Raw genomic sequence first — 24,280 nt, 5'->3', positions numbered from 1 at the left:
CAGACGCTTCACATCCACCTGTTCCACTCCACTCATTATTTTGTATACCTCTATCATGTCTCCCCTCAGCCATCTCTTCTCCAAGCTGAAAAGCCCTAGCCTCCTTAGTCTTTCTTCAAAGGGAAGTCGTCCCATCCCCGCTATCATTTTAGTTGCCCTTCGCTGCACCTTTTCCAGTTCCACTATATCTTTCTTGAGATGCGGCGACCAGAATTGAACACAATACTCAAGGTGCAGTCGCACCATGGAGCGATATAATGGCATTATAACATCCTCACACTTGTTTTCCATACCTTTCCTAATAATACCCAACATTCTATTCGCTTTCCGAGCCGCAGCAGCACATTGAGCAGAAGGTTTCAGTGTATTATCGACGATGACACCCAGATCCCTTTCTTGGTCCATAACTCCTAACGTGGAACCTTGCATGACCTAGCTATAATTCGGGTTCTTTTTTTTCCCACATGCATCACCTTGCACTTGCTCACATTAAACGTCATCTGCCATCTAGCCGCCCAGTCTCCCAGTCTCGTAAGGTCCTTCTGTAATTTTTCACAATCCTGTCACGTGTTAACGACTTTGAATAACTTTGTGTCATCAGCAAATTTAATTACCTCGCTAGTTACTCCCATCTCTAAATCATTTATAAATATATTAAAAAGCAGCGGTCCTAGCACAGACCCCTGAAGAACCCCACTAATTACCCTGCTCCATTGTGAATACTGCCCATTTAACCCCCTCTCTGTTTCCTATCCTTCAACCAGTTTTTAATCCACAATAGGACTTTTCCTCCTATCCCGTGACCCTCCAATTTCCTCTGTAGCCTTTCATGAGGTATCTTGTCAAACGCCTTTTGAAAATCCAGATACACAATATCAACCGGCTCCGCTTTGTCCACATGTTTGTTTACTCCTTCAAAGAATTGAAGGAAATTGGTCAGGCAAGATTTCCCCACACAAAAGCCGTGCTGACTCGGTCTCAGTAATCCATGTCCTTGGATGTGCCCTGTAATTTTGTTTTTAATAATAGCCTCTTCCATTTTCCCCGGCACCGACGTCAGACTCACCGGTCTATAATTTCACGGATCTCCCCTGGAACCTTTTTTAAAAATGGGTGTACATGTCTTGTTAGATCAATATGAAACATTAGCAGTTCCGCAGAAAGGGGCTCGGCAGTTCATCCGCAAGGCTAGCATACTGGGAAAGAAGCTTATTTTGAATGGCTGGATGACAGAGGAGCCGCCAGATTATTGGCACTGGAGAAACCGATTATATGACTTGCTTTTGCAGGAAAGAAGGGTGGTGGGATCTTCCCCCAAGAGAAGAAAGGTGTTTTTGGGAATCTGGGAAATGTACATACAATCATTATCCTCAAGAGCCCGCAGTTTCCTGTTGAATAGACTGTAAAGAGGGATTTTTTTTTTTTTTTTTTCTTATATTATAATATTTGTTCCTAGTGGGACCATAAGAGATAGGAATGAGGACGGTATTGAAAGAGGATGAATATGTAATGGGAATTATGAATAAATGGAGAATTATGTATGGTCACAATAAAATGTTGAACTATAAAGCAGAGGGTTTAGGGAAGGGGAGGGGGGGCGGGGGGATAAAAAGAAAAACTTAATTGACTGGACTGTTAGAAGATCTTATTGTTTTTTTCTCTTTTTAATTGATACTTGTACAATGTTAATGTGGAAGTTAATGTTGGTTTGCATTGCTCTTTCAGTCAATAAAAAAGATTTAAACTAAAAATGGGTGTACATTGGCCACCCTCCAATCTTCTGGTACCACCTCTCCTCCTCCCCCATTCTCTATTTCTGAGGATAATACTCTCATCCTTCCTGTCTCATCAGCTCGTAACCTTGGGGTCATCTTCAACTCCTCCCTCTCCTTCTCTGCACATATTCAGCAGACTGCTAAAACCTGTCGATAATATCACCAAAATTTGCCCTTTCCTTTCTGAGCACACTACCAGAACCCTCATCCACACTCTTATCACCTCTCACTTAGACTATTGCAACTTGCTTCTAACAGGTCTCCCACTTAGCCATCTCTCTCCTCTTCAATCTGTTCAAAATTCTGCTGCACGACTAATATTCCGCCAGTGTCGTTATGCTCATATTAGCCCTCTCCTCAAGTCACTTCACTGGCTTCCTATCTGTTTCCGCATACTGTTCAAACTCCTCTTATTGACCTATAAGTGCATTCACTCTGCAGCTCCTCAGTACCTCTCCACTCTCCTCTGTCCCTACATTCCTCCCCGGGTAATCCGTTCAATGGGTAAATCTCTTATCTGCACCCTTCTCCTCCACTTCTAACTCCAGACTCCGTTCCTTTTATCTTGCTGCACCATATGCCTGGAATAGACTTCCTGAGCCGGTACGTCAAGCTCCATGTCTGGCCCTCTTCAAATCTAAGCTAAAAGCCCACCTTTTGATCCTGCTTTTAACTCCTAACCTTATTCACTTGTTCAGAACCCTTATTTTATCATCCTCACTTTAATATTCCCTTATCTCTTGTTTGTCCTGTTTGTCTGTCCTAATTAGATTGTAAGCTCTGTCAAGCAGGGACTGTCTCTTCATGTTCAAGTGTACAGCGCTGCGTACGCCTAGTAGTGCTATAGAAATGATAAGTAGTAGTAGTAGTACTTTAATCCAGCACATGAGGCAGTGCCTCAGGGCCCAACTTAAGTACCACAGACATAGCACCCCTATAACAGCTCTGTCCCCAATCGAGGTATGAGTATGCAGCTACCCTTGTTACAGTGTGACCACAACTCCATATCCATTAAAATGTGTTGCAGCTGCTCGCAACCTATGAGATGACATGGAAAGGTGGTGGGGGAGTCCTTAGAACAGCATCCTCCAGTGGCCAATAGAAAGTGTCCAGCATGTTACACACACCTACCTAGCACATTGCAGCTGCTATGGCAGGGGAAATAAAACAGTAACTCCAACCACTCACAGTGGGAATCAAGCACACAACTCTGACCCCTCTGACAAAGAAGTTAAATTTCCAACTTTGCATATTTTCTTTCTGTTTCCAGCAAATCTTTAAATTGTGATTGGCTATGTGTTTAAAGCCCCAACATCCCCAATACTCACTCACACTATCACATACGGTTAGGACAAGACAGATGATGATAGCAAAAGGAGACATCATGAATAAAGAACCCAAATAGGTAAAAGTTTGAATTACAAAATACTGAGTAAGATGGTATACAGTCTGATGAAAACTGTAGATAGAAAGAAACCGTATGAAGAGAAATCTGCACTCACGTTTTCTTTTCATTGCCAAGATATTCATATATGGTGCCAGGTTTCTCCACTCCTTTCATGACTTTACTGGGCAGCTCACTGAAGAAATAAGGTGGCATCTTACAGTTCCTGTAAGTGTCTTCATCACAAGATACAAGTCCAGGATAATGCATTGTCATGCTTGCTGCCAGGCTTACTTTTCTACCAATAACTATCTCAAAGAGAAAAACAAGGGAATTAAGAGCATTTTGTCTGTCTGTCTGTCTATCTATCTATCTATATGTACACACACACACATTCAAAACTATATAAAGAGGAAAGGTCCCACTGAACTTTCTTTCTGAGATGTTCTGAGAGAAGAAGACATTTCTCTGGTAAGTGAACACTATTTTGCTTTGTGCTTTGGGAACTTAAAGACTGGGGTTTAAATGAGGAATTGTAGGTTAGTGATAGGCAGAATAAAAATATAAAAAAGCAAATGTTATCAACTAATCTCCATAGTCTTTTCCCCTTAGTTTTAAAACTTGAACTTTGTACCACAGCATTAACAGATAGCCTCTAGAAGGCATGGCAGGATCTAGTTTAGTCTTCCCGCCCACCCCTAGGACAACTCTTCATTTATAGTCAGTTATTGTAATTAGGGTAACAAGCAAGGAGTGCTCTTACAGAGTTTTAAATACATTTCATTACCATCTAAGAAAGAAACACTAAATAAATCACACAATATACTATCCTACTTATTTTCGAAAGGAGAAAAACGCCCATGTTCGGGAGATGGGCGTCCGTTTCCTGTGGGCGGCCAAATCGGTATAATCAAAAGCCGATTTTGGTCGTCTTCAACTGCACTCTGTTGCGGGAATGAATAAAGTTGATGGGGGCGTGTTAGAGGCGTGGTGAAGGCGGGACTGGGGCGTGGTTATCAGCCAAGCAGAGATAGGCGCCCTCAGCCGATAATGGAAAAAAGAAAGGCGTTTTTAGCGAGAAGGACACTTTTTTGGACCCTTTTTTCTCACAAACAGGTCCCAAAAAAGTGCCCTAAATGACCAGATGACCACCGGAGGGAATCGGGGATGACCTCCCCTGTCTCCCCCAGTGATCACTAACCCCCTCCCACCAAAAAAAAACCACTTGCAAAAACCTTATTTCCCAGCCTCTATGCCACCCTCAAATTCCGTACCCACCTCCATGACAGCAGAATGTGTTCGATCCTCTCACAGCCTTTCCCTGGGTCAGATGTGGCTCTCGGGTGCACTGCAGGGTCACATCAGCATTGCATTGTGGTGGGTGTAGGGTATTGGGCTCCCTGATTTCACTAGCTTGTGTTACAGTCTCACGATGTTAGTAGTTGGTAGGCTCTTCTACCATGGTGCTTTCCCCCCTGCTTACTGGGTCAGAGTGTGCCCTGTTTTGTTTCCGGTAGTCCACGAGGTAGTGGCCATTTTTGTAAGTCCGTTTTAGATCCCTTTCGTGTGTTAGCCACATTATAGAACTTAGTTCTTACCTAGAATGTTGCTGAAAGAGGGCATTGTACACCATTCTGCCAGCTCTGAGCTACTGCTAATCTTAGTACCAGGGAGACTCGTTGCCAGTGGGGCACAACCTCTGATCTGCAGTTAACTGTGAGTAAACGCGGTTATTGAAATAAAGGACGTTTTCAGCGAGATTAGTCTTACGGTGTGAACTGCTGTGCCAAGGTTATACAGCAGCAACAAGTCCTGTCCCTGGAGCACTTTTAGTGGGTAATGCAGTGCACTTCAGGCAGGCGGACCCAGGCCCATCCCCCCCTACCTATAACACTTGTGGTGGTAAATGGGAGCCCACTAACCCCTCCCCCCCAAAAAAAACCCACTGTACCCACATGTAGGTGCTCCCCTTCACCATTAAGTGCTATGGTAATGGTGTTGAGTTGTGGGGAGTGGGTTTGGGGGGGATTTGGGGGTCTCAGCACACAAGGAAAAGGAGCTATGCACCTGGGAGGTAATTTAATGTTTTTTCCTATTTTTTAAAAGTGCCCCCTAGGGTGCCGGGTTGGTGTCCTGGCATGCGAGGGGGACCAGTGCACTACGAATCCTGGCCCCTCCCACGACCCAAAGCCTTGGATTTGGTCGTTTTTGAGCTGGGACGCCTCGGTTTCAATTATCGCTGAAAACCGAAAACGCCCAGCTCAAACAAACGCCCACATCTCAAAAATGCCCACATCCAATGCATTTGCCTGGCACAAACTGTATTTGCAAAACTAAAGACAAACATCCATCTTTTTCGAAAATACGATTCGCCCAACCCCTTCACGGACCTGTTCTCGGAGATGGACGTTCTTACACATGGGCGTTTGCGTTCGATTATGCCCCTCTATATAAACTAAAAGACATTTTTATATTAGACAAATATCCTTAATACTTTAGCAAGTTTTAAATTATTGAAAAACTCAAAAATACTAAGACGGAGTCAGCAGTCCAGCAGCAAGAGGGGTGCTATCCAGTCTTTTGCATTGAGTGCCACATGTATGATTATCTCCCAGTTGGTGAGATATCATATGTGTATGCCCGATGCAAAGAACTCCTAGCTGTCAGAGAAGGTGTCCGTTCTCTTGAGGCTAGAGTAGCAGACTTGGTGGAGCTGAGGGAGACCTACAGGGATGTTGTAGAGAAGTCCCACCTCCAGTCTGGTAGCCCCTGTGCTACCTTGGAGGAGGGAGGTCTCCTAGAAGGAGAGCATCACCCTGGTGAAGTAGGAAGTACTCCTGTAGCCAGGAACTGCCCACCAGGGGATGTACTATGCTCTCATACCGAGGATACATCTCCAATTGTTGCCCAGGAGGGAAGGGTTAGGACAGCCGTTGTAGTTGGTAATTCAATCATTAGGCATATAGATAGCTGGGTGGCTGGTGGACATGAGGATCGCCTGGTGACTTGCCTGCCTGGTGCGAAGGTGGCGGACCTCACACATCATCTAGGTAGGATTTTAGATAGTGCTGGGGAGGAGTCGGTTGTCTTGGTACATGTGGGTACCAACGACATAGGAAAATGTAGGAGAGAGGTTCTGGAAGCCAAATGTAGGCACTTAGGTAAAAAGCTCAAATCCAGAACCTCTAGGGTAGCATTTTCTGAAGTGCTACCCGTTCCACGCACAGGGCCCAAGAGACAGAAAGAGCTAAGGAGTCTCAATGCGTGGATGAGGCAAAGGTGCAGGGAGGAGGGTTTTAGATTTATTAGGAACTGGGCAACATTCTGGGGAAGGGGGAGCCTATTCCGAAAGAATGGGCTCCACTTTAACCAGGGTGGGACCAGGCTGCTGGCATCGGCATTAAAAAAGGAGATCAGCTTTTAAACTAGAAACTGGGGGAAGGCTGATAACTGCTCAAAAGCGCATGGTTTGGGATAAGGTATCTTTCAAAGCTATCACCATAACAGGGAAGATAGGGTATCCCGATAGTGAGTTGGCAAAAGAGACCGTAGTAGATCAGGCGTCCTTAAATAAAAATAAAAATCAGACAAAAGATTGCAAAATTAATACTGTCTACTGAGCATGATGTAAATAGGAACAACAAACATAGTTTGAAATATCTATATGCAAATGCTAGAAGCCTAAGAAATAAGATGGGAGAGTTAGAATATATTGCACTAAATGAAAAATTAGATATAATAGGCATCTCTGAGACCTGGTGGAAAGAGGATAACCAGTGGGACACTGTCATACTAGTGTTAAAAATTATATTGCAGTGATAGAGTGGATCGAATTGGTGGAGGGGTAGCAATGTATATTAAGGAGAAACTTGAATCAAATAGATTGAAAATTCTGCAGGAAACAAAACACATCTTGGAATCCCTGAAATTCCATGTGTCAAGGGGAAAAAGATAATGATAGGAGTGTACTACCGTCTGCCTGGCCAGGATGAACAGACAAATGTAGAAATGTTAAAGGAAATTAGGGAGGCAAACAAACTGGGCAACACGATAATAATGGGTGATTTCAATTACCAAGCTTGCCAAGCTTGAATATATTTGAAAATTTTGTCTCCTATGCATCTGCTTGTTGGGATTCATGGTAAAGTTTATGAGAAATTTAGTATGTGGAGTTTTTTTGAAGACCTATGACTGATAAGGCTTCCTCATTACACAAAAGGCTTGTCCTTTAAGAACGAGGAGCAGCCGAATGACCTGAGGTCTTTTTTTTCTCCACTTTTTTTCTCCACTTTCTTATGTTATCTACCAGTGTGTCCCTCAAACACGTTGCATAATAGGTAGGATAGTGAAATATTATTGATTGTAGATCCTACTCATTCCGGATAATTATAGTGATTTCAATTACCCCAATATTGACTAGGTAAATGTAACATCGAGGCATGCTAGGGAGGTAAAATTCCTTGATGAAATCAAGGACTGCTTTATGGAGCAGCTGGTACAGGAGTCAACGAGAGCAGGAACAACTCTAGACCTAGTCCTTAGTGGAGCACATGATCTGGTGTGGGAGGTAATGGTGCTGGGGCCGCTTGATAACAGTAATCATAATATCAAATTTGATATTAGCTTTGAAGTAAGTATACACAGGAAATTCAATATGTTAGCGTTTAACTTTAAAAAAAGGAGACTATGATAAAATGAGAAGAACGGTGAAAAATAAATTAGAGGAGCAGCTTCGAGGGTCAAAAATTTACATCAGGCGTGGATGCTGTCCAAAAACACCATCCTGGAAGCCCAGGCCAAATATATTCTGCATATTAAAAAGGAGGACGGAAGACCAAATGACAGCCGGCATGGTTAAAAAGTGAGGTGAAGGAAGCTATTAGAGCTAAAAGAAAATCCTTCAGAAAATGGAAGAAGCAACCGACTGAAAATAAGAAGCAGCAGCATAAGGAATGTCATGTCAAATGCAAAGCACTGATAAGGAAGGCAAACAGGGACTTTGAAAAAAAAGATTGAGCTGGAGGCAAAAACACATAGTAAAAATTTTTTTTTAGGTATATTAAAAGCAGGAAGCCAGCAAAAGAATCGGTTGCACCGCTAGATGATCGAGGGGTAAGATGGACGATCAGGGAAAACAAAGCCGTAGCGTAGAGATTAAATGAATCCTTTGATTCGGTCTTCACCAAGGAAGATTTGGGAGAGATACTGGTGCCAGAAATGGTATTCAAAGCTGACGAGTTGGAGAAACTGAATGAAATCTCTATAGATCTAGAGGATGTAATGGGGCAATTTGACAAACTGAAGAGTAGCAAATCTCCTGGACCGGATGGTATTCATCCCAGAGTACTAACAGAACTGAAAAATGAACTTACGGAACTATTTTTAGTCATTTGTAATTTATCCTTAAAATCGAGCGTGGTACCGGAAGTTTGGAGGGTGGCCAATGTAACGCCGATTTTTTAAAAAAGGTTCCAGGGGAGATCCGGGAAATTATAGACCAGTGAGTCTGATGTCGGTGCCGGGCAAAATGGTAGAGACTATTATAAAGAACAAAATTACAGACCATATTCAAAAGCATTGTGTAATGAGACAAAGCCAACATGGATTTAGAGAAGGGAAATTTTGCCTCACCAACCTATTACATTTCTTTGAAGGAGTGAACAAACATGTGGATAAAGGCGAGCCGGTTGATATTGTGTATCTGGATTTTCAGAAGGCGTTTGACAAAGTACCTCATGAAAGACTCCAGAAGAAATTGGAGAGTCATGGGTTAGGAGGTAGCGTCCCATTGTGGATTAAAAACTGGTTAAAAGATAGAAAACAGAGAGCAGGGTTAAATGGTCAGTATTCTCAATGGAGAAGGGTAGTTAGTGGGGTTCCCCAGGGGTCTGTGCTGGGACCGCTGCTTTTTAACATCTTTATAAATGACCTAGAGATGGGAGTAACTAGTGAGGTAATTACATTTGCTGACGACACAAAGTTATTCAAAGTAGTTAAATCGTGGGAGGATTGTGAAAAGTTACAATAGAGAAACTAGACAAGGATCTGATAGAGGATATTCAAAAGATTAGTATGAAAGGGGAGGTGCTACTGTTGGGAGATTTCAACTTGTCTAATGTGGATTGGAATGTCCCATCTGCGGAATCAGAAAGAAGTAGGGAGATTGTGGACGCCTGTCAAAGTGCCTTGCTCAGACAAATGGTGACAGAACCCACGAGGGAAGGGTCAATGCTGGATCTAGTGCTCACGAATGGAGGAAGTGTTTCTAATATCCGAGTGCGTGCCCACCTATGTAATAGTGATCATCACACTGTATGGTTTAATATAAGGGCAAAGGCGCAGTGTGCATGCACAAAACTAAAAGTACTGGATTTCAGATGTACTGATTTTGATAAAATGGGGGAATACCTGAAAAAGGAGCTGTTGAAGTGGGAAGGTGTAGGAGAAGTGGAACATCAGTGGTCAAAGCCGAAGGCTGCTATTAATATGGCGACTGATCTTTACGCGAGGAAAATAAACAAAACCAAGAGAAACAAGAAGCCTATATAGTTTTCCAACCAAGTAGCTGAAAAAATAAGAGCAAAAGAGGCTTTGTTCAAGAAATACAAAAGAACGCAACGAGAGGATCACAGAAAAGATTATCGGGTTAAACGCAAAGAAGTGAAGAGGGAAATACGGCTAGCGAAAGTGCGAGCGGAAGAAAAAATGGCTAAAGATGTAAAGAGAGGTGACAAGACCTTTTTCAGATAGGAATGGAATTGCGAGACTGAAAGATACTGAGAATGGTTATGTGGAAAGTGAGGAGGATAAAGCGAATGTGCTAAACAATTACTTCTCTTCGGTGTTCACAGAGGAAAATCCTGGTGAAAGACCGCAGTTGGCTGCTGAACGAATATTTGGGAATGGAGTGGATACTGCGCCGTTTACAGAAGAAAGAGTTTATAAACAGCTGGAGAATCTGAAGGTAGACAAAGCTATGGGGCCGTTTGGGTCGGAGAGATGCATTGTTCTCTGGTGGCAGGACGCCGAGGAGGGGTTGTAGTATTGATTCATAAATCTCTGGCTTGCCGGGCAGAGTTGTTCTTTAAAGATTTGGAAGGTCGCTATTTGGGATTGCAACTTAACCTGCAGGGTAGAATTATAATATTAGTGGTAGTCTATGGCCCTCTCACCTTTGATAGTAAGTTCTTTTCTCACCTGACCCAATTATGTTTGAAATATGGTGATAAATCTATCATCGTGGCTGGGGATATGATTTTGGTCCCGGACTCTAGAATGGATCACTCGGCTTTCAGGCCAGGTATGCAGGTAGGGGGCCCACGGGCACTGGGGAATTTTTGTTGGGACTTGGATTTGCTTGATCCATGGTGCCTTTTGTACCCTGAGGAGAGAGAATTTACACATACTCAAGGGCGCATAGCTCAATGTCGTGCCTTGATTATATTTTTGTGCATCGTTCTTTGTTCCCTCATGTGCTGTCAGTGGTTATAGAGCCAGAAGAAATTTCAGATCATGCTATCATTCAGGTGGAGTTGAATGCGGAGCCCTATTTCTTTCAAAGTCTGGGCTGGCGTTTTCCCACTTATCTTTTTCATTTCATTGAGTTCTTACAATTTTTGGGTGCAAAATGTGAGGCGTTTGTGAAACATAACCAGCAATATAAAGATAATCCTATGCTATTTTGGCCAACAGCTAAGGCAGTTCTCAGGGGTGACCTGATAGCATATGCGAGTGCTAACATTTGGCTGATGGCATAGAAACCCTAGAGTGAAAACTGAGGGTCTTTAAACAAATATATATTGCCTATCTCAAGTTAGCTATTTATGAGACCTTATCGGCTACCAGAGCTGCTCTCAACAAGTTTTTGCACGAGTGGACCCCTAAAATTTTACTATACCATAAATATAAGTTCTATAAGTATGGGAAAAATGAATGTTAGCCTGAGTCACAAGACCTCCTGTTACTCTAAATATATTCCAGCTTTGCAAACACCTAGGGGGAACGTTACATCTAAACTGGAAGAGATATCAGAGATTTTTCAAGAACACTTTTGACAACTTTATGCAGCTAATGCTGCTATTTCTGGAGATGTGCATGCTACTGAAGCTTATTTAGGGCTTCAATCCCAACCACAGTTACGAAATGTTGTGTTCTGAGTTAGGAATCATCATCTAAGAAAAAAAAAAAGACTTTGAAATTAGTGTATACAATATGTTAAAATTTTGAACCCAGTATGCCATGGCTGCAAAAATAACAAATAGAATGTTAGGGATTATTTGTTATCAATAGAAATCAAACAAAATAAAACATGGAAAAGAAAATAAGATGATACCTTTTTTATTGGACATACCTTAATACATTTCTTGATTAGCTTTCGAAGTTATTAAGGTATGTCCAATAAAAAAGGTATCATCTTATTTTCTTTTCCATGTTTTATTTTGTTTGATTTCTATTGATAACCTTAAGAGTGGACTAACACGGCTACCACACTCCTCTACTTAAGAGGGATTATTTGAAAAGAAAAGGAGAACAAAACAGAATATCATTATATCTATGTATAGTTCCCTAGTGCAACCATACAGCATGTGCAGTTCTGGTCACTTCACCTACAAAAAGGATATAGAGAAACTAGAAAAGGTTCAGAGAAGGGCAAGAAAAATTATAAAGGGGATGGAACAACTCTCTTATGAAGAAAGCTAAATGAGTTTGGGCTCCTCAATTTGGAAAAAGAACAACAGAGATGAAATAATAAAAGATAACATGTGAGTGGGTTGGAATTGTTAAATAGCAAATGGTTGTTTTAACCTTTCAAACACTAAATCAAGAGGACACACCATGAAACTTAAAAAGCACAGTGTTGAAGGTTTTTTCACCATGAAGTGTATAATCAAACTGTAGAATCTGTTGACGGAGGATGTGGTCTAGGTGACTAACATAGTGGAATTCAAAAGAAGTTTGGATAATTTCCTGGAAAAAAAGTCCATAAAAACTTATTAACTAGTTAGGCTTGAAAAAGCCATTGCTCATCCTTAGAAATGACTACTGTATGAGTCAGATCTAAGTTTTGGGATTTGCTCAGATTAGAAAATGTTGGAGGCAGAATACTGTGCTTGATGGACTTTGATCTGACACAGCATGGCGTTTCTTATAGTGGGTTAGATCTGCAGATTGTTTGCTGCTCAAGCCTCTGCACCAAAGAGTTCAGCTTACTTTATGCCCTGAACACAGTTTCTGCACAGGTACCTGATGCTGACGGCGGCGGGGGAGGGTTGGCGGCAGCGGGAAGAGGTGGTTGAAAGGGTTGGTGCCGGGGGGGGGGGTCAAAGGTGGTGGTGGTGGCAGTGGTGGCGGCAGTGGGGGGGGGGGTCAAAAATGGTGGTGGGGTCGGCGGCGCAGGGGGGCTAAAATGTGCCCCCTCACCTCGGGCTCTGGACCCCCCTCCCGCCGAAGTCTGGCTACACCCCTGCTAGGCAGTAATAAGATACAAATGTGTGGACTGATGACCACATCGCAGCTTTGCAAATCGCCTCCATGGAGGCTGCTCTTAAGTGGGCTACAAACACAGCCATGGCTCTAACATTGTGAGCTATGACATGACCCTCTAGAAGGAGCCCAACCTGGGCATAAGTGAAGGAGATGCAATCTTCTAGCCAATTGGATAAAGTACATTTACTGATGGCTGCCCTCATCCTGTTAGGTCGAAAAAGCTGTGTGGACTGTCGGTAGGTTTTAGTTTGTTCCATATAGAAGGCTAAGGCTCACTTGCAGTTCAATGTGTGCAGTGTGCTTTCACCAGAATGGTCATGCAGTTTTGAGAAGAAAGTAGGAAGGAAAATTGACTGGTTAAGTTGGAATTCTAACACTATCTTAGGAAGGAACTTAGGATGTATGTGGAGAACTACTCTGTTCTGATGAAACTTTGTGTAAGGGGGATCAGCTACCGGGGCCTGAAGCTTGCTGACCCTGTGTGCTGAAGTTACCACCACCAAAAACAAGACCTTCCAGATCAGGTACTTCAGGTAGCAAGAGTCGTGACTCAAAAGGAGCTTTCCTCACATGGGTGAGAATGACATTAAGGTCCCATGACACTGTCAGAATTTTGATGGGGGGTTTCATCAACAGCAAACCTGTCATAAAGTGAACTAGAGGCTATATAGAAATGGACATACCTTCCATACAGTGATGGTAAGAGCCAGTTGCCCTGATGTGAACCTTTACAGAATTGTTTTTTAGACCAGACTCTGAAAGGTGCAGAAGGTGTCCAAGCAGTTTTTGTGTACGGCAAGAAAGGCAAGAAAAGGGATCTAGGGTCTTGCTCTCACACCATAAAGCAAACTTCTATTTAACATTTTGGAATGAGTTTCACCATATGGACCTTGTTAAACTGTTCGTGAGCCCTTGTGCCGAGGCCGAGGCTAGGAAGGACCTTGGCCAAGGCCTAGGGTAGACCAAACCGGTGCTAAGCAAGCCCATGGCCACAAAGCCCCGCACACTCAGGACAACCCACTAGCACCACCAGAAAAGGGAGATAGACCACTCAGGCAGGCCTCATGGACGAATGGGAACCCACTTATATAGAGTCCAAGCGTACAGGCCTCACGGCCGAACTGGAACTGAGTCATACACTAGGGAAGGGAAAAAGGGGTCCCAAAAGGGACTGGAGCACATGCAACGCACACAGCGCTAGCTAGTGACACAAGGGAAGGGTGACAGACAAAAAGCTGGCAGGTGCAGACTACGACCAGAGGAAGAGAATGCAAACAAAGGCTACACAGATAGCAGAAGCAAAGCCCACAGGAGAAAAAGGAAAGCCGAGGACAGAATGGGACACAGACTGTACAAGAGCAAAGCTCCACAGGAATATTCTACACTGTACCATATAGCACTCAAATACACTAGGCTGTGCCACACAGCACTCAAGGTAAAAGGGAAGCCACTCATAGGAACACTCTAGGCTGTACCATACAGCACTCAAGGGTAAAGGGAAACCACTAATAGGAATACACAAGGCTGTGCTACACAGCACTCAAAGGGTCAAGGGAATCCACTCATAAGAATACACAAGGCTGTGCCACAGAATCAAATAACAGACACTAGAGACAAAGGGGAAAGCAAGCAAACAGGGAAAGCTGCCTTTACATACACCAATCAGATAAGAAGCAAAGCTCACAAAAATCAGGAGACAAACAGTTAAAGCAGGCTATAGGGAAGGACTGCTTTAACACACATGTCAGGAAGAAGCAGGGCTTACACTGCAGTCAAAGGTTTAAAGCTAACAAAGGAGAGAAACAAACAATGTTCTTACCAGAACTCAGCAGCACACACAGACAGAGCAAACAGAGCACCCACAGGTGAACGGAAGCAAGGTAATCAAGGAAAGCAGCTAGGCTAGGGAAACAATCAAGCATAGGGAACAACCAGCACACAGAGAAGCTACAAGCAACAAGAAGAGTAAGCAAACTCCAACGGATGCACAGTGTGCTACTAATACAGACAGAGAGAGGGCAAGAGGCTCAGCTGACAGGAATCAACACTAAAGCATGGGCTGTAGGGAGAGGTAGGTTTAAATAGATCTGACTTCTGCTGCCTCAGACGTCAGTTCAATCCTTAACAGGCCAATCAGAAGCGAGTCCCAGTCATTCCCCTGCCAGTCTTAGCAGATCATAACAGGCCTGTAGAAGGAAAGAGAGTTCTTTTGTAAGTTTCAAGTTTATTTAGGACTTCCTATCCCACCATCAAATAGTACATCTAGGCAGCTTATAATCTAAAAATGTGAAAAGAAGAGGGAAGGGGAGGGGCAAGACACAAATAGAAGGGTAAAAGGGTACAACTACAATAGCAATAGTACAGTGAAGGAAGGTATAAAAGAAGGGGTGAAGTCGTTCAGGCTCACCTCTGGGATGAAAAAGTGTTAAACATATGCATCTGTGAAAAGGATGGTTTTAAGATCAGTTTGAAAGTTCTGGAGTGATGTTTGTTGACAGAGGAGCTGTGCAAGTTTGTTCCAGTTCTCAGAGCCTTGCACTGAGAAGATAGCTTTACTAGTGTGCTCGTGAAACATTTTTCTGAATGAGGGAACTACTAAGCGATTCTGGGATGATGACATTAGGGTTCTCTGGGTGAAATAGGGAGTCAGTAGGTGAGAGAAGTACAGGGGTTCACCAGATGTGTGGGTTTTATATACCAAAAGTGTAGTTTTACAGACAATGCGACGAGGTAGCGGTAACATGGTCAAATTTCTTAGCTCCTGTAATTAACTTTATGACAGTGTTCTGTATAATTTGTCACCAGTTTTGAGACCATTATAAACTGCATTTCAGTAATTGAGTTGGCTAATGATAAAAGAGTGGACTAATATGTTCAGAGCTGGTGGGTGTATCAAACATTTAATTGACTGGACTTTCTTAACAGTAGTAATTTGTGGTGAAAAGGAGTGTTTCATCCCAGATAATGCCTATGATCTTTGCATTTGGGTGTTGCAGAATGGGGACAGAACAGAGTGAGAAGGGAAGAGGAAGAGTAGTGTTGGGGGTGTTTGAGGACAGCACATCATATCTAGACTTATCTGGAATGAGGACTAATTTATTGTTTTGGAGCCAATTGGTTAATTGTGTCAGGTTGTGGTTAATAGTATGGATCATTTGAGAATCTTTGGGGTCTAGGACGTATAGAAACTGAATGTCATCTGCATAAACGTAAGCTGTAAAATGTAAGGATTGAGCAAGGGTAAGGAGGGGTGCAAGAAAGATGTTGAAAAGCATGGGGGACAAAATAGAACCTTGTGGGACTCTGGAAGTTAGTGATAATGCTTCGATGCATAGTTTTAAAAATGAACCACAGAAGCATAGATGGAAAGATATGATTTGAACCATACAAGAACTAAATCTCGCAATCCTCTCTGATATAGTCTGTCTATAGCAGCATTGTGTGGTCCACTAAGTCGAAGGTGGCAGAGAGATCAAGTGAAAGTAAAAACACTTAACTGTTTTGGTCTAGATGACAATGAATGTAAGTGGTAGTCCTAGCAGGTCGGTCTTCATAGTATGGTGTGATCAAAATCCGGTTTGGTTAGGATGTAGTGTATTTGTTTTTATAAGAAAATCATGGAGCTCTGAGTGGATAACCATCTCAACAGTCTTGATAAGGATGGGAAGTTAGCAATTGCGTGGAAGTTGGTGCTATCTCACAGAGGCTTGGTGGGGTCTTTCAGGCATCAGGGACAACATCAGATGAGAGTGTAGAAGGGCTGAGTTTGCAGAGAGACTGTTTTATGAGATTTGAGGGAATAGGGTCATTGGGAGGCCTTGGTAAGTTTCATTCCATGGATAATGGTAGATAAATGAGACTTAGAGGGGATGTTGAAAGATGAGAAAGAACTGATCAGCAGTGTATTTTGGGAATTAGATTGAGCTTGTCCACGGTTAAGGACTGCTGGAAGAGTGGATAGCAGAGAACATTTTTTTTTGTTAAAATAGTCTGCAAGGTCTTGACCAGAGGGAAGTATAATGGTGTGAAGAGTGAGATGAAGTCAACCCCCCCACTGCCATCCCTCGATATTCAGAAGCATTTAACTGGCTAGGATCAGCACCTGGCCAGTTAAATGCCCCAAAACCAGCTATCTATGGATGACCATGACCTGCTGAAAATTCGCGATTAGTGGATAGCCAGTTATATAACACAATATAACCAGCTACCCACCAATTTTTAGCACAAGATTGGAGGCCATATTTTGCCGTGTGAATACTAGGCCATTCTTTGGCCGGTTCAAACTTAACCGGCCAGTGCTGAATATCGGCTTGGCTGGTTAAGTTTGAACCAGCCAAAAGTAAACCAGATATTCAATGCCAGTCACTGGAAATGGTCCAACATTGAATATCTGAGCTCAGTACCAACCCTGGGAGTTAGCTGGGCTAATTCCTGCAGTCTGAATATGGGGCCCAATGTTTTCAAAGTCTGATAGAGCACTGCGTTATTGCGTGCCCTAGTTATCTTACAAGTGTAGTAGGTTTTTTTGATAGACAGTAGGGCAAGTTTCTAAGAGTGTGCATTATCTTTATAGATTGTGAAGATACAGGGGGAGGGTCATCATCTTTAGAGGCACTCGGACTGTCTCAGTTGTCATTTTAATAAGTATAAAGCCTGGGTGTACCAGGGTTCCCTATGTTTTTTAAACTGTTTTGTGTATATGTTCTGACAGGGGCTAAGGTATCAAGAGATGCTTGAAGTGACGTATTCCAGGTCTAGGCTTGGTCTTCTACAGGAAGTTTGAGAATGTCCAGATTCGAAGAGGAACTTGCTAGTAGTGTCTGGGTGGTAATCTTACTAAGATCTCTGATTCTATTCATGTTTACTACTTTTTGGTTATTCACTGAGGGGAGACATGATAAAGGTATATAAAATAATGAGTGGAGTGGAACAGGTGGATGTGAAGCGTCTGTTCACGCTTTCCAAAAATACTAGGACTAGGGGGCATGCGATGAAACTACAGTGTTGAAAATTTAAAACAAATCGTAGAAACATTTTCTTCACCCAACGCGTAATTAAACTCTGGAATTTGTTGCCGGAGAACGTGGTGAAGGTGGTTAGTTTGGCAGAGTTTAAAAAGGGGTTAGATGGTTTCCTAAAGGACAAGTCCATAAACCGCTACTAAATGGACTTGGGAAAAATCCACAATTCCGGGAATAACATGTATAGAATGTTTGTATGTTTGGGAAGCTTGCCAGGTGCCCTTGGCCTGGATTGGCCGCTGTCGTGGATAGGATGCTGGGCTCGATGGACCCTTGGTCTTTTCCCAGTGTGGCATTACTTATGTACTTATGTACTGCATATAAGTATTATGTAATGTAAAAAGCTATAGCTTCTGTTTCTGTGCAGATAGAAAGCACGATCCAAGGAGATGATGGGCTGGTTCCATGTGTGAGGTGTCTGCAACTTGAATCCCTCAAAAAAGAAGTAGAGGAACTGAGGGAAGACAAGACTGAGGAGCATCTGAGAGAATGAGAAATACATAAGAATATTTATGTATTTATTTCTTACATTTATATCCCACATTTTCCCACCTATTTGTAGGCTCAATGTGGCTTACATAGTACTGGAGAGGCGTTACAGACTCCGGTTTAAACAAATGCAAAGTGATGTTGTGGTAAGATAAAGTTCATGTGGTACAGCCACACTAGGGAATCGTACAACGGAAGAGTTGTGTTATGTCCATTACGTTCTTTAGTTTTGTTGTGTTGCAGAGATCAGGCATTTTTGTCGGATTGGTAGGGTATGCCTTTTTAAACAGGTTAGTTTTTAGTGTTTTCCGGAAGTTTAGGTGGTCGTTCGTAGTTTTCAAGGCTTTTGGTAATACGCTCCACAGTTGTGTGCTTGTGTTGGAAAAACTGGACGTGTAAGTTGATTTGTATTTGAGTCCTTTGCAGCTTGGGTAGTGCAGATTTAGGTACATTCGTGTTGATTCGGATGTGTTTCTAGTTGGTAGTTCGATCAAGTCTATCATGTATCCCGGAGCTTCACCGTAGATAATTTTGTGAACCAGAGTGCAGATATGGAAACCAATGCATTCTTTGATTGGGAGCCAGTGTAGTTTTTTGCAAAGGGGTTTTGCACTTTCAAATCACGTTTTTCCGAAGATAAGCCTAGCTGTCGTGTTTTGAGCGGTCTGAAGTTTCTTTAAGGTTTGTTCTATGCATCCCACATAAATTCCATTGCAGTAGTCTGCATGGCTTAGTACCATTGATTGTATCAGGTTGCAAAATGTTCCCCTCGAGAAGAATTGTTTCATGCGTTTGAGTTTCCACATTGAGTGGAACATTTTCTTTGTTGTGGATGTCACTTGGCTCTCTAGTGTTAAGTTGCGGTCCATTGTAACGCCGAGGACTTTCAAGCTGTCTGAGATAGGGAGGGTGTAATCTGGGATGTTGATAATTGTGGGGTTATCTGCGCTGTGTAGGGATGAAACAGTGTGGTTTTTCTTTGTTTAGTTTTAGTTGAAATGCATTTGCCCAAGAGTCCATGATGTTCAAGCTGATTTTGATTTTGTTGGTGATTTCTGTCAGTTTAGATTTGTAAGGAATGAATATTGTGACATCATCTGCATAGATGAAAGGGTTAAGGCCTTGGTTGGATAAGGACTTGGCTAGTGGGGTCATCCTTAGGTTGAAGAGGATCGGTGATAGCGGTGATCCTTGTGGTACTACGCAGTCTGCTTTCCACGGAGATAATATGTTTGAGTTTGATTTTACTTGATATGTTCTTGTGGTTAGAAAACCCTTAATCCAGCTAAGTATGTTTCCACCAATCCTGAACGTATCTAGTAATCTTATTAATATATTATGGTTTACCATGTCGAATGCACTAGACGTGTTGAATTGGAGGAGGAGGACATTTTTGCCTATTGCTATTTCCTGCTTGAATTTGGCTAGGAAAGTGAGTAGTACTGTTTCTGTGCTGTGGAGGGGGCGAAAACCTGACTGTGATTCGTGTAATATTGAGAATTTGTTTATATAATCTGTAAGTTGTTTGGCTACCATGCTTTCCATCAGTTTGACTGACAATGGAATGGATGCTACTGGACGGTAGTTAGTGATTTCATTTGTTTTTTTCTTGGTGTCTTTTGGTATCGGAGTGAGTAGGTGTCACGATTGTGGTCGTGACCCCTCTCAGACTCACCTTATTTCCGGCGGTCAGCTTCTGAGCTGGCTTTTGTCTGTTCTTCCTGAGTTAGCTCCGTCTCTGTCTCTGTGTGCTGGCTGCTTCCAGCATGGCTCTGATTACTCCACTACACTGCACCTGTGTGTGTTAAGCCTCTCTGTGCTTCAGTATGCTTTCTGCCTGTGTCTTGGTTTGTGTTCCTCTCGCCCTCTGGTGGCCAGAACTGGTGGCTGCCATAGACTTTCCAGACTTTCTTTCCGGTCCGGTCCAGATATTCCAGCCCTCCAGACTTGGTTTGAAGTTTGGCAGCTAGCCTCATCCGTAGCTGCCTCATGATTCCTGCAGCTGAGCTTCAGGGGCTGATGGGTTTATTAACCACCTGGAACCTTCTGAGTTTGCCTTTGCATCGCCTAAGGTCCCTGGTATGCTGGTGTGCGCTGTGCACTTCTGCCTAGTCCAGTTTATTGTCTGAGATTCTTGCCTGATTCTAGTCTGTGTAGTTTATCTTGTACTGTATTGCTTGTTTCCCAGTCTTGTTTCTTGTTTGTATTTCTCTGTCTAGTTCTTGGTTGTCTGTGTTTCTTGTTTAGTGGCTGCCTGGCAGCTTTCGGTCCTGTCTCTTGTCTTGCCTGATTCTAGTCTGTGTAGTTTATCTTGTACTGTATTGCTTGTTTCCCAGTCTTGTTTCTTGTTTGTATTTCTCTGTCTAGTTCTTGGTTGTCTGTGTTTCTTGTTTAGTGGCTGCCTGGCAGCTTTCGGTCCTGTCTCTTGTCTGTCAGTATTTGTACCCTGTTTCAATGGCTGCGTGGCAGCTTTCAGTTCCTGTCCTTTAGCTTGTCCATTTCCTGCTTTGTGTAGTATTGTCTGTCTGTGAGTCCTAGCCCAGTTTCCTGCCTTGCTGCCCATGTATATTCCTTTCCCCTCTGACCCTCAGTCCCTGTTCAGCCTAGTTGGTATCCAGTGCCTGCCCTGTCTGGTAAGTCCTGCCGGCCACCTGCACCCAAGGGCTCAACTCCTGGGGAAGGGTGGTCAAGCGCAGGTGAAGTCTAGCTGTTTCTGTCAGAGTTCTGCCTTGTCTCTGGTGTGGGATGGTTTTGCCTGCCACTGCTGCTCCACGGCAGTGGCCCAAGGTGTCACAAACCTAGTTTCTGCCTTGAAAGCCTGACAGAAGGATATTGCCATTTTCCTTAGGGAAGAGACCTTGCTGAAGCATGTAGTTTAGGTGGGATTTGAGGTCTGCTATGAAGCGGTCAGGGGCAGATTTCATTAGGTAGTTGGGACAGTTTACAGTGAGTTTACAGTGGGTGTTGGAGAACATACTGGGTCAGACTGATGGTTCATCTAGCCCAGTATGCTGCTTCCAATAGTGGTCAATCCAAGTCACAAGTACCTGGCAGAATCCCAAAGACTATTGCTACTATCAATCATTTCTATAGCACTACTAGACGTACGCAGTGCTGAACACACTATATGCAGGTACTTTCTCTGTTCTTCAAGGGCTCATAATCTTCCCAGTAGTAAAAAGTATGTGCATTGGTTTCAGAGCACGTGTTCCTGAAGTAAAGGGACAGGGCAGGGGAAGCAGTAACATAGTAGATGATGACAGATAGTCCATAAAGTCTGTCCAACACGATAAAATCATAGTATAAGGTATGATGTGATACTACTTATGTTGGCATATATGATATTACATATATAGGCATATGTGATACAGTAGGCAGGAAGGTGTGCTCAGATTTCTTCCTACTAGTTGGACCACTTGGTTTACTTCTCTAAGGCTTCTCTCTTTTGAAAGCAGAGATCAAGATCAGTGCACTGGTACTGAAGCTCTGATATTTATTTATTTATTTATTTATTGCCTTTTTAATTCATTATATGGGCAACAGAGAGAGCATGGGCCTCCAGAATCAGATGGGGTGGAGCCATGGTTGGCATCATCAACCTTGAGGCTTTGGCATCACACCAAGCCAATACCCACTTCAACTCTCCTGCAAGAGAGCTTGGAGCTGCTTCCAGGGGGCAGGCATTGGTTAAAGGCAAAGCTGATGTCATTACAGACACAGCCTGCAAGGATGATGGAGCCGAATCAGAAAGCTGGTCCTGTCAGTGAGGAGACTGGTACACTGGCACTGACTCCAAGAAGGGGGATCTTTTCAGCGCTGACATTTTGCGGGTACTGGTGGTGCTGATGTCCGATGTCCCAGAGCTCAGGCAATGTTCTTCAAGCAGGTATGATGTTGATGCTCCTTCGCTCAATGCATGACATCGGGATCCCTTGGAGCCAATGAGGATGACGTTGAATCCTGGAATGTCCTCAGTGTCAGGACCAATGCTGTTTGGTCCAACAGGGCCCTACTGGCACCTGATGTTGAGGCAGGGGGAGGCCAGTGCACTCCCAGTGTCAGATGCAGCTTTGTCAGCCTTGGAGACTGATGCCTTTGATGCCTGTCCATGGACTGGACTTCAAAGTACCAAACAGTTTCTCGCATGGGGCCTCACAACTCTTTTGAGTTATTTTATGCATTTTAGAACAGAGTCAATTAGAGGCCTTGTGGTCAGGTCCTAGCACTGCAACCACCAATGGTGAGGGTCAGTCACAGAGATGACTTTGCCAACACTTCTTAAGGGACATCTGGGCAAAAATAGCCACAGCAAAATTAAATGGCTCAATTAAAAAAAAAATTTAAAACAAAGAAAGTACTTGACCAGGTGCTTATGCCTAAGAATTTATTTTATTTATTTATTATATTTGTATCCCACACTTTCCCACTAAAGAAGGTCAATGAAGCTGCGCAAAAACAAAGAAACAAGTAGAAAACCCTATGGGAACTAGGAGGGGATCAGGAAACAATAAAAAAATGCGAGGGAAGGCACCAGATAAGAAAACAATCTCACATTTAAGAGAGCTAGCAAGATCGTGACTGCTCTGCTCTGTGGAAGAAAAAAAGACTACTGGTCCTGCACAAGTGATTTGGGCAGGAATGCACCCGCACATGTGTAGTACGGTGCTGCCAAAAACTTCTTAAGATTCTGGAATGCTGGGTAGCGTCTGTGCCAGGCTTCATTGGACATGTGGTAAGTGATGCCTTGCTTGTCCTTGGAGAAAAATCTTTTTAGCAGCACAGAAGTATGTTGACAGACAAAAAATGCATTCATATGATAGCTTGGATGAAGTTAGGTGAGGAGAGTCCTGTAAATGTACTGGCTGTATTGGAACTCTTGTAAATAAGCAGAAAACCTTCTGGCTTTTTCTGAGCTCTAAGAGCACTATCTCTGTTGGCATTGTTGGTTGGCATCACCAACTTGTTTTGACTGTTTCATTCTTCTTGTCAGTGGAGATAGGGGATGCATGAGAGCCGTTTGGCTACCATTACACTAATGCTTGTAGGGATCAACTGGGGGGGGGGGGGGAGGGTTCCCCCTTGGGAAAGGAGGCTAGCTTCCCCCAGATAAGCAGGCTTATACATTCCCTAGAATGTAGTTCAACTAAAGACCTCACTGTGTAATGTTCTTTTGAGAATCTGCTACTGTTAGAGAAAAATAATACTTTTTTTCTAGTTTGTGGGAAACATATGTTTGGCTTTCTGACTAACATTTGCGAAAATAAGCTTATTCTGTACAAAGCTGATAAAGAAAGCATAGCTCCTGATAAGTCACCACCACTGTACTAATCCAATAAAAAAGACATCGATGCAACTTGTTTGTTGACCCTTATTTCAATGAATTGAATGGAATATTGACTAAGTACTAAAGGTAAGATTGCCATATCACATGCACAGTCATATACTATACATAAATTATCAAAAATTCCTGTATACTTTACCTGTATAGTCATGTCTGAAAGGATGTCCAATCACACCAAAAAACACAGGGCCACTAGTGACACTGATGGAAGCCATGCTAGAAAGCAAAAGTGAAGACATAGTAAGTTTGTCATGCTTTATTGTTTCCCCATGTTCTGATGCTGGGTTGTTGAATCCTGCCATGTTGGGAGTAGCTATTACTAGTGTTCTCTATTCCCCATTATTATCATACCACTACCGAAATAATTGCACTTGTTACCGACAGACTCCAGAATTAAATTCAAAATATAGACTCTTACACACAAAAAGTTTTATAACAATAAGCCTAATTATTTAGCATCTCTGATCATTCCACACACCCCACGACGTATATTGTGTTCTTTGACTGACAACAGAGTAGTCTTACCTCACCCTTCCAAGGCAAAATGGGAGTCCACAAGATCAACTGCCTTCTTCTTTTTGTCTCCAGTACTCTGGAATTTCCTACTGCAGTACCTCAGACAAAATACTTCTTATATCTCATTCCAGTCTATAGTGAAGACCTATCTATTCCAGCAGGCATTTGACAACTACTGACCCTGTACTTGTGACAATTGAGCAGTGGCGTACCTAGCTTACTTGACACCCGGGGCCGACCTCTTTTTAACACCCCCTCTCTCTGTACC

General features: G+C 43.0%; 1 protein-coding gene across 1 annotated transcript in view; it reads right to left on the bottom strand.

Annotated features, from left to right (window-relative positions):
* The window catches only part of LOC115469679 (adenylate cyclase type 10-like), a 254,501-nt gene that overhangs the window by 117,771 nt on the left and 112,450 nt on the right, over positions 1-24,280 (bottom strand). The window contains exons 10-11 of the mRNA XM_030202467.1: positions 23,636-23,712; positions 3,278-3,467 (exon numbers count right to left, since the gene is read on the bottom strand). Of these exons, the coding sequence (XP_030058327.1) occupies positions 3,278-3,467; positions 23,636-23,712 (267 nt within the window). The remainder of the gene's footprint in view (positions 1-3,277; positions 3,468-23,635; positions 23,713-24,280) is intronic.

Source organism: Microcaecilia unicolor, chromosome 4 (assembly GCF_901765095.1).
Source record: "Microcaecilia unicolor chromosome 4, aMicUni1.1, whole genome shotgun sequence".
Lineage (NCBI taxonomy): Eukaryota > Metazoa > Chordata > Amphibia > Gymnophiona > Siphonopidae > Microcaecilia > Microcaecilia unicolor.
Note: the sequence above shows the minus strand (reverse complement) of the source record. Positions and strands in the feature narration are given on the sequence as shown.